Consider the following 11185-nt stretch of genomic DNA (forward strand, 5'->3'; position numbering starts at 1 on the left):
GGTTGGACATTAGGAAAAACTTCCTGACTGCCAGGGTGGTTAAGCACTGGAATAAATTGCCCAAGGAGGTTGTGCAATCTCCGTCATTGGAGATTTTTAAGAGCAGGTTAGACAAACACCTGTCAGGGATGGTCTAGATAATATTAGTCCTGCCTTGCATGCAGGGGACTGGACTAAATGACCTCTTGAGGTCCCTTCTAGTCCTATGATTCTATGCAGCTCCTCAGGTAAATGGTATTGTCAATGTCCAGTCAACAATGCAAATTCAAATAAAGCTTTTGTCTGCATTTTTACTGGCATATTACGTCAAGGAAGGGGAGTAACAGACCTGCCCTCTGGAAATTGGGAGAAGGCTTCTGACCACATTATTCTCAAAACCACTTCTGTTTGTCATTTGTTAGAGTGGCTGCCCATAAAAACAGTTCTGCACTCCCCAGTGTAGATACTTTGGAGAAAATGTGGGTGTTGAGGATGGATTGAGGTTAGATAGGGAACAATAATACCCTAAAATGAGTGAATAGAGCTGATAACCAGAGCTTTAGAACACAGCTTTTGAACATGAAGTCTCTTTATTCACAATCACAGCCATATAAAAATTAGAGATTGCTTTGAGCTAATTTGACACATTCCATTTACATTGATAAAACAGGAACCTGGATTTTCAAAGTGAGGACTTGATAACGATACTGACTAGCATAAGCTAAATAGTGTGGAAGTAGAATACATCTAACCATCTTCATTAGAGAAAGAGAGCCCACTCCTCAGAGCCTGTCTGGATTTGAACTCAGTCTGGATCTCAGAGCTCAGTGCAGTTTGAATCTGGGGTCTGGCTTTGGACCTATTTCTAATTTTAATGACTGTTTTTGTGAGATGACTTGAAGCCACCAAAACAAAAATTGCTCCCTATTAGAGGATGAAATTCATCCTGTGCAGAGTGCCCACACGAGGCCTCTTATGAGCTTAAGTAGTGCATAGGACGTGTCTGCATTTCGTAAGCCTTGTGCTGCTGGCCCTCTGTGCAAGGATGAAATTCACCCAGAGAACACAGCAAGAGACATTTGGATGAATAATCTAGTTTAGGTTTTAAATAGATTCCATTAAGATTAATCAATTGGTTTGAAAACTTACTTGGAGCATTACAGCTATGAAGAAGCTGAGCAAAAGTATCAATATTATATTTTTGGATTAGAGCTCAAGACAGAGATTTCTTACCTTTTGTCAACATGTTATCTATTATCAATCCTCACCACTTGCATAGCCTTTCACAGCTGTCCAGTTAATACCCAGATACAAAATTAAGTACAAACCACTTCAATTAACTTTTGGGTAATTCTGATATTGTTTTTCCTAACGCATAATCTTTTCAGCACATGCCTTTTTTTAATAAATGGCTGTAATGAGTGAAATCGTTTCTTTACATGGTAATGCAGCACTGGACCACTTAACTGTCTCTGTGCAGGCAGTTTTGTGACGAAGTGCCTCATCCATTAGTGGTTAGTTAGATCACTTGACTTATGGATTGTATGGATTGAATTAGCAAATCAGTGTATCATCCCATTACAATTTCATCTAGAAGAAAACTTGACCTGAAAATCACAGAAAAAAAGACAGCATTTTGTCTCCTGAAGCAAGTAAGTAATTTACGTCCCAGATTTTGGAATAATCAGCCTTCTGCTTCAGGGGAAGAAATCCTTTTTGGACTTGTTTTCTGTGCGGGTCACATGTAACTTATGAAGTGTGTACTTTAATTGAGGCACACAGTGTTTGCAGAATGGCCTATACAGTCATTTTGCTTTAAATCCGAACAGGGTTCTGATCACAAATTCTTTCTTCTTTCTCCATATTGGTAAGTTCATATTTTTCATACATATCAGTGTCTTCTTCCAGCTGTGTATCTGAATGATGAATTTCAATAAAAATAATATAGGTAATGGCTCCAATTACGCCTCCCATCATAGGTGCAACTGTAGGAACCCACCACCAGTTATTTCCAGCCCTGTAAGAAAGAAAAGCAGAATTACTATTCACTATGTTGCTAATACTGATCTATTGTTTGGAAGCCAAGTTATAAGCACTGTATGGTGGTATTGATTTTACTGCAATATTTCGTGTAGCTAAAATGCCTATCACAGTGAGGTTTTTGTACCATATCTTACTGTGGTAAATGTTTACTTTGACCTAATGTTTCTGTAGATTGGTGACAACCATTATTTTCCTGTGCACACTCTGGTTGAAATATGCTAACAACCCCCTGGGCCTTAGGTCTGATTACTGTATATGTTCTTTAGAAAATAAGGCTTCCTAACTACCAGACCCTTAGGGGATAGGGAATTTGGGAAAGCTGGGATTTGTTGGCTTGTAGTGAAATTAAATGAAACATATTTTTTGCACTACGTTGTCAGATGATGAACACACTAATGAGCAGCTGGCAACATCAAGTGTGATGATTGCACAGGTATGTCTTAATTTTTCTGCTTACATGAGGAATGGTTTGCAGGATCAGGCCCTACATTCACATAGTATACAATGTTTTGCTCGAGAAGTATAGTATATTTTGTGTGTCTTGAAGAGTATAGTTTCACATACTAAAGTGTAAAGTATATTATGCTTGACTAGAGTGGTCAAGATTCAAGTTTCATAAGGCAGTTTATTATCTCTGTTTAAGGTGTGAGTTTTTTTCAGTAATAGTTAAAAAAAGATGCTGTCAAGTTTTATAGGCCTGAAACTGAACCTTCTTATAATGGCAATTCTCTGATGGAAAGTCTTGTAGAATCTAAGGGTGAAATTTTGGTTCCATTGAAGTCGATGGAAATTTTGCCATTGATTTCAATGGGGCTGGGACTGGTAGGTAATAGCTACTATATGTGTGTATCCTAGACATATACAATCAACAGCAGCAGTTTATTCTGAGCACTGGTTCCAGAGCTCTGATGATAATATAATGAGCTGTTTTGGCTTAGTAACATGATATATCAGTTGAAGATGTGATTCTCAAGCAGAAAAGAGTCACTTACATTTAATGCATACTGGAAATGAAGAGGGAACATATTTTCCCCAAATACAAAAAGATAAATTAATTTGAAAAAGGATTTTATTGGAAAACGATTCTAGGAGATTATTACAAACAATGGCAAATCAAATTTTTAAATGATATAAATAATTACTCAATGCGTGACAGCATAATTTTATGTGGAAGTGAATTTATGTTTAGCCACATTACAAGTACAGTGGTATTTGTTCAGTCTTCACAATGTCCATTTCATGAAATTATTCTTTTATTCAGTCTTTATGCCATAGTCTGGAGCTTCTCCTTTGGAGTTGTTAAGATCTTGCAAGAGCAGAGGTGGGCAAACTATGGCCCGCGGGACCGTCCTGTCCGGCCCTTGAGATCCTGGCCAGAGAGGCTAGTCCCTGGCCTCTCCCCTGCTGTCCCCCCTTCCCTGCAGCCTCAGCTCGCCGTGCCACCAGCGCTGTGGGCGGTGGGGCTGCGAGTTCCTGCTGGGCAGCGCGGTGGCATGTCCGGCTCCGGACGGGCGGCGCGGCTCAGGGGTGGATTTACCAGCAAACATAGGGTGCCCTGGTACGGGGACCCCCAACAACAGGGGGCCCCAGGGCTGGGCACTCGGGCAGCCCAGCACTGGCGCACCTCCCGTGGGGGGGGGGGCTGCACTGTGGGGGCAGGGAAGCAGGGAGGGAGCTCACCTGCAGCCTCAGGGGAGCAGGCAGGAGGTGCAGGTGGCGGGAGTGCTGCAAAAGTGGGCCAGAGGATTCAGGAGGCGCACCCGGTGGCCGCGCAGCCGGCCAGAGAGAAGCAGCACTTTGAAGGGGAAACCACCGCTTCTCTCTGGCTGCGTGGCTGCCCTTGCGCCTTCTGAGTCCTCCGTCCATGTTCGCAGGGCCGCATTCTGAAAAGGGCTTTGGGGGGGGGGTTGGTTAGGTGGTGGGGTCCCGGGGGGGACGATCAGAGGACAAGGAGTGGGGGAGGGGGGTTAGATGGGTCAGGAGTTCTGAGGGGGGCAGTCAGGAGGTGGGAAGTGGGAGGGGGTTGATAGAGGACAGGAGCCAGCCTGTTTGGGGAGGCACAGCCTTCCTTACCTGGCCCTCCATACAGTTTTGCAACCCTGATATGGCCCTCAGGCCAAAAAGTTTGCCCACTCCTGTGCTAGAGGGTATAAAATAGTCCTTGACATTGTCCCACTGAGTTTGTAGCTCCATTCATTGCTCAGACTTGACTGGCCATCTGGGCTCTGGATTGCTGTGACAAGGTGTACTCAGTAGTCTTTGTTCTGTTGATCTACATGTGACGGGTTCGGTCACAGAGATCCCCTTGGGACTGTCACCTGAAGTGCTGAAATTACCTCTGAGCTCATTTTCCCTGCCAGCCTGGGACTCCAGAACCCTGTCTTGTTGATCCAGACACGCTAGCCTGCTGCAACCCAGACCTAGGGTATGGTCCACACCCCCAAAGCTGCAGACTTAATGGAAAATAGCTCAGCAGGTACCTATCTCCAGCACCCAGACTCACCCAGCTCCCAATGGGATCCAAACCCCAAATAAATCCGTTTTACTCTGTATAAAGCTTATATAGGGTAAATTCTTAAATTGTCTTCCCTCTATAATACTAATAGAGAGATATGCACAGCTGTTTTCTCCCCCAGGTATTAATCACTTACTCTGTGTTTTTTAATAAACAAAAGTGATTTTATTAAGTATAAAAATAGTATTTAAGTGGTTTCAAGTAATAACAGACAGAACAAAGTAAGTCACCAAGCAAAATAAAGCAAAAACATGCAAGTCTAAGCCTAATACATTAAGAAACTGATTACAGGTCATCTCTCACCCTCAGAGATGTTCCAATAAGCTTCTTTCACAGAGTAGACTCCTTCCTAGTCTGGGTCCAATCCTTTCCCCTGGTACAGTCCTTGTTAGTTCCAGCAGATATTTCAGGTGGTAAACAGGGGATTTCTCATGGCTGGCCTCTCCTTGTCCTGCTCCACCCCCTTTTATAGCTTTGGCACAAGGCGGGAATACTTTGTCTCTCTGGGTCCCCACCCCTCCTTCTAAATGGAAAAGCACCAGTTTTAAGATGGATTCCAGTATCAGGTGACCTGTTCACATGTCCTGTGAGACCACAGCCTACATCCTTCCAGCCTGGCCCACGGGTGCACAGGAAGGTTTGCAAGTAAACAGAGCGATTTACAGGTCATTGATTCTGAAGCACCCTTAATGGCTTCCACTTAATATGTTTACAATAGTAATACAAATTTATATCTTATTCTCCTAACTCCAAACATAGAAATAATACATGCAAACAAATAGGATGAACACACTCAGTAGATCATAAGCTTTGTAATGATACAAGAGACCTTTTGCATGAAGCATATTTCAGTTACATCATATTCACATTCATAAACATTATGGAGTGCAACGTCACACTACACATGCAAAACTTCATCTGCATCTTGCATGTGTGTGCGTGTCCCTGTTCCAAACAAAGCCAGTGAAGACAGGGACATTCAGAGGATTCAGGGGGCATGGGGCAAAGCAATTTTGGGGTTCCCTTCCATAAAAAAAGTTGCAATACTATAGAATACTATATTCTCGTGGGGGCCCCTGCAGCCCTGGGGCAAATTGCCCCACTTGCCCCCCCTTCGCCCCGCAGGCGGCCCTGGGAAAAATAAACATTTAAAAACCTTCCGCATCTCGGCACAAACCTAGTTTTGAGAAAACTTATTTTCAAGTCACCTTTACAAGGTATCACTGGTTCTCAGCATCAGCTAGTGCTAAAAGGCACTAAAGCTCATTAAAAGGGTTGGACAAATATTTTCCATCAAAACTTTTTTTGGATCGAAAACAAGGGGTTTTTAAAAAGCAGAAAAAAATCACGGACAATGTCTGCTTTCCTTCAAAATTTGTTATTGTTTTTTTTAATTGAAAAGCTGAAATTAGTCTGCCAAAACCTGAACATGGTTTGGGGGTTCAGAAGTGTGTGGCCAAATGTTTGCTGCTTGCTGTGTTTGATTGTTTAAAGAAACAATAAAAAAATTCTGCTTAAAAAAAAAATCCAAAACTTTTGAACCACCTCAGCTTGTGACCAAATGCCTCAGCTCATCCACTCAGAGATTTTTCCAGGTTTCTGATACTCTGCTGGCTTCCTTGACTCATATCTGTCTCCATAACTTTGGGTTCATTTAGGTTAGAACATAAGAACATAAGAATGGCCATACTGGGTCAGACCAAAGGTCCATCCAGCCCAGTATCCTGTCTACCGACAGTGGCCAATGCCAAGTGCCCCAGAGGAAGTGAACCTAACAGGTAATGATCCATTGATCTCTCTCCTGCCATCCATCTCCACCCTCTGGCAAACAGAGGCTAGGGACACCATTCCTTACCTATCCTGGCTAATAGCCATTAATGGACTTAACCTCCATGAATTTATCTGTTTCCTAGAGACTGGCAGCATGGGGACCCTCACAAACTGGAGACGGTTACTGTGGGTTTGTCTTTAGTATAGCTTATGTACGTACTCCACAAACTGAGCATTTGAGCTTGTTCCAGAATGTGGGATGAGCCTATGTTGTGAAAACTGAAATGCTCAAAATAGCACATGCATGTGAATGGACACAGGGTGGTAAAATTAAATTAACCCAGGGGTTCTCAAACTGGGGGTCGGGACCCCTCAGGGGGTCACGAGGTTATTACTAGGGGTCGCGAGCTGTCAGCCTCCACCTCAAACCCCACTTTGCTTCCAGCATTTATAATAGTGTTAAATATATAAAAAACTGTTTTTAATTTATAAGGAGGGGTCACACTCAGAGGTTTGCTATGTGAAAGGGGTCACCAATACAAAAGTTTGAGAACCACTGAATTAACTCCTCTGGAGCCTTGGGGAATGCAGGGGACGGGGGTCTCCCTTGGTAGGGTTGGGAAGGAGGAAGGTGATGTATGATATTGCTCTTCTCATGTGAACCCTCCTCCATGGATCTCTTGGCTCTATCACTGTTAATCTAAAGTGGCTAATTTTAAATGAAGCTACCCTCCCCTGACATGAGTCTCCCTATGGCACTGAAATTAAATGTAGACTATAATTTGGCATTTGAGAAGTGAAAGGGATGGTAGCCCTAAGGGAAAAGATAACAACTTGGCTTATTGTGTTAAATAACTGTCTGCAAGCCTCAAACTGCTGAATAAGCTTTAGCGTAGGGAAGGCTGTGCCTCCCCAAACAGTCTGGCCCTGCCCCCTATCTGACCCCCACCCACTTCCTGCCCCCCGACTGCCCCCCTCAGAATCCCCGACCCACGCTGCTCCTTATCCCCTCACCGCCCACCCCAACCACCACCCTGGGACCCCACCCCCCACCAACCCTCCCTGTCCTCTTACTGCCCCGACCCCTATCCACCCTCCCCCCACGCGTCCTGACAGACCTCCGGAACGCCCACGATCCAACCTCCCATTCCTTGTCCCCGACCGCCCCACCCCCCCCAGCAGAGCTGTCCAGGGCCGCTCCTGGGTTACTGCTGCCTCTCCCCTCTTTCGGAGCCTCAGTGTGCCGCGTCCAGGAGCTGCCCTGGCCCCTGGACAGCGCTGCAGCGGCGTGATTCCAGTGGGACTGGAGCTCGCAGCTCCGCCCCTTTACCACGCAACTCTGACTCAGTGGGAGGAGCTCAGGCCCCGCTGGAGCCACTCCGCTGCAGCGCTGTCCAGGGCAGCTCCTGACGCGGTGCGCTGAGGCGCTGGGGGATGGGGAAAGGCAGAGGTGGGGCTGGGGCCTGGGGCAAATTGCCCCATTTCCCCCCCCTCCGGGCAGCCCTGAGTGAAGATGGGGCCCTGGTGCTCCCTATTTTATCTTCTCTAAATTATGGCCCTTACTTGCACTGGACAACTGCAGTTCTGGCATTTTCCCTCCTGCTAGGAGAGTATAAGAGCAGATGCCCTGGAGTTGATTGCAAAGCTAAACTGAGATCAGGACATGCTTGAGTTATGAGTTGCCATTATCCTCTGTCCTCCTCCACTGAACAGTGGCAAATACTCCTTTGTGACATCCCTTAGCTCCACTGATGCACATTTAGTTCTCCTGTTGCCCAGCACGCAGCTGGGCTTCCAGGTCAGAAGGAAATCATTCAATTATGTCTTTGTGATAATAAAGTATTTTCTCTGCCACTACTACTAAAGGGACACATTCTGCCCACTTTATTCATGCAACTGAAGACTAAGGGTACGTCCAGACTACCCGCCGAATCGGCGGGTAGTAATCGATCTATCGGGGATTGATATATTGCGTCTCATCTAGGCGCGATATATCGATCCCCGAACGCGCTCCCGTTGACCCGGAACTCCACCAGGGTGAGCGGTGGTAGCGGAGTCGATGGGGGAGCCGCGGCTATCAATCCCACGCCGTGAGGACCCGAGGTAAGTCGAAATAAGATATGTCGACTTCAGCTACGCTATTCCCATAGCTGAAGTTGCGTATCTTACATCGACCCCTCCCGCCCCGTGTAGACCAGCCCTAAGGGAGCTTGCAGGTAGTTTCCTCTGCTGCAGCTAGGGATTCCCTCAGGGCAAAAGAGTTCACAGTGGATGCAGACCTGACAAAGCCGATACCTATGCTTTCTTTTCTGCAGTCCTTGGCTCAGGGAGCATGGTATAGGTGAGGGAGTAGGAGTGGCTGAAGTACAGTGCACTCTAGTCATCCCTAGCTGGTTCATGGTCCTTTGGGGAGCAGGGGCAGAGAATCAGGGAGCTGTAATTAGTTCAGTAACAGCTCCTCACTCTGCCAAAACTGGGCACAGCAGAAAATCTGCCTCATTGGGACTGCTCTCATAAGTAGGGGGTCTCGTGAATTCGCAGAAAATCATGTCATGGATTGTGAAATCTGGTTTAAACTGTGAAATCTGGTCTCCGGTCACCCAGCTCTGAAGGCAGAGCGGAGAATGGCAGCTGCTGGTCAGGCGCCCAGCTCTGAAGGCAGCGCCGTGGCCAGCCCACCTTACTTCTCTGCTGCTGCTACTGGCAGCAGTGCTGCCTTCAGAGCTGGGCGCTTGGACAGCAGCCACTGCACTCCTGCTGCCTAGCTTCAGGAAGTGGTGCTGCCAGCAACAGCAGAGAAGTAAGGGTGTCAATACCACGCCCCCCCCCCCAATAGGTTTGCAACCTCCTTTTGGGTCAGGGCCCCCAGTTTGAGAAATGCTGTGGAAAAAATCACACATTTTTTGTGGGTTGGTCATGCAATAATAGCAAATTTCATGGATATGATGCATGGTGTAACACATCTGCAAAATTTGCTATTTATGCCATGACCAACTTGTGAAAAATGTGATTTTTTCCCCCTCTGATTTAAGTAGATCTCCTACTCATAAGTAAAATAAGTAGGGATTTGGTCCAGTATCCCCCATCTGTAATGGAACAGCAAGTTAAAAGATGGGTGTGGTTAATCAGAAAATCTGGAATGAAACTATATGGGATAAAATATATTAAACAAAATCCTGTGGAGATTTTTAAACATGGGGCAGCTGCATCACAGAGAGAACATTACACGTATGAGTGCCAATTAACTACTGTATGTTACACTTTAAAGGGAAACTCTCAGGTTCAAATCTAGTCATTTTTAAAAGAGTTCAACATTGTACAGAGTGCTTAAGCCCCTTTGCCCATTTTGATTGTTTTACAGTCACATTTTCTTTGTTTTAAAAATGCTTGTCCTCTCCTCTGTTGCTGTTTGAAAGTTTCCCAACAACAGGAGAAACTGGCTAGTTGAAGGTACATGCACAGAGAACCTAAGGCTAATAATGCACCTTCCAACACATCTCTCACCTTTTGAAGTAGGATATTGAGGTTAGAATAATTCTGATTTGATTTTTCAAAGAATTCAAACAGTTTAAATTCTGGGAATTTCTAGATGCTCCTTTACATTTTAAAACAAATGCAAAATGATGCACAAAATCTCACTGTACCTTATGTAGTTCTTTTGGACTTCTCCAGAACAGAAGTTGGTTTTAGTTAATGCTATTCATGCTGTTTGCATCACTCAAACTAGACATGTCAGCAGAGATGTGTAGATATCTGAATGCTACCTATAACCTTTAAATAGGACAAGCTGATAGCCGATAAATCCCTAAAGCTTCAGTATGGAAATATTAGGACTGATCTCTTGCAGCTAGCCGCCAGAGGGCACTATTACTATACAATATAACTAAAAAATCCCCAACACATTTTAAATCAGATAAAGGAATTCTGGTCTGAAGAAGGGCTCTGTGTGGCTTGAAAGCTTGTCTCTTGCACCAACAGAAGTTGGTCCAATAAAAGATATTGCCACACCCACCTTGTCTCTCTAAAGGAATTCAGAGGCAGTTTCAGGGGAGTCTAAATACACTGCAGATGTAATATTGAAAGGAACAGTACTGGCTGCACAGCTCATACAGAACTTTCAGTCTGCTAGTCAGTGCTTACCTAGCCTTTCGGAATCATCGTGGGCCCTGGTTAAAAAGGAAGGTATGATAAACACAGGGGGGGAAAATTCCACTGCTGCTAGATAGTTTCAGATACTGTAGTAAAATACTCATCTGTAGCAATGTCCCTCCCTCATCACCTCTTCACATTTTGTTAACCCGCCAGCTAATCAACTGCAAGGTTGAGCATTTGTATCTGAATCTCTGGCTTTTTTTTCCTCACGGTAACCAGAACTGTTAGTGGAAACCATGTTTAAGTATGGCTGTTAGGAGATTCTAGCATTATTGCCCTGTTCAGGTGGCTAAACCTTGAAAACTTTGGCTTTCCATTGATACAGTAGACTTCAATAGGACCTACTTGTTTGAGTAAGTTATCCGAACTGTACTACAGACAACCTTCTCTGTCCCCTTCTAAAGTATACAGAATGGTTTGACAACACAATTCTAACATGGGTTAGGCAAACCAAATCTGTCTAATCTGTGATTAGAGAAATCCTGCCACTGACCTGCTTATAATATTATTCAAACTTTAGCGTATGCAAGACCTTATCCGTATTCTGCAACCGACATACTGTACCTAAATTTTAGCCCAGTTATGTAACACTCCATTTAACCTTCTGTACTCCAACTTGGAATTATGTTGTAAATGGGTAAGGGAACAAGCATGTTGTAACTTGCTCCCCAGTTACAGCTGTAGGGTAAAGCTGTAGACAGCAAGATGTCCTACTTAATTTATATG

At 44.7% G+C, this 11185-nt stretch overlaps 1 protein-coding gene across 2 annotated transcripts in view; it reads right to left on the reverse strand.

Moving 5' to 3' along the window:
- Positions 1-537: 537 nt before the first annotated feature.
- Positions 538-11185, reverse strand: part of AQP9 (aquaporin 9) — a 40337-nt gene continuing 29689 nt past the window's right edge. The window contains exon 6 of one of the 2 annotated variants that reach the window (XM_034783048.1): positions 538-1996. In XM_034783048.1, the coding sequence (XP_034638939.1) occupies positions 1795-1996 (202 nt within the window). In that variant the 3' untranslated portion in view covers positions 538-1794. Of the gene's footprint in view, positions 1997-4841; positions 5061-11185 lie in introns of those variants that run through there. The other variant, XM_034783049.1, reaches the window with a different exon arrangement.

This window comes from Trachemys scripta, chromosome 10, assembly GCF_013100865.1.
Source record: "Trachemys scripta elegans isolate TJP31775 chromosome 10, CAS_Tse_1.0, whole genome shotgun sequence".
NCBI classification, from domain to species: domain Eukaryota; kingdom Metazoa; phylum Chordata; order Testudines; family Emydidae; genus Trachemys; species Trachemys scripta.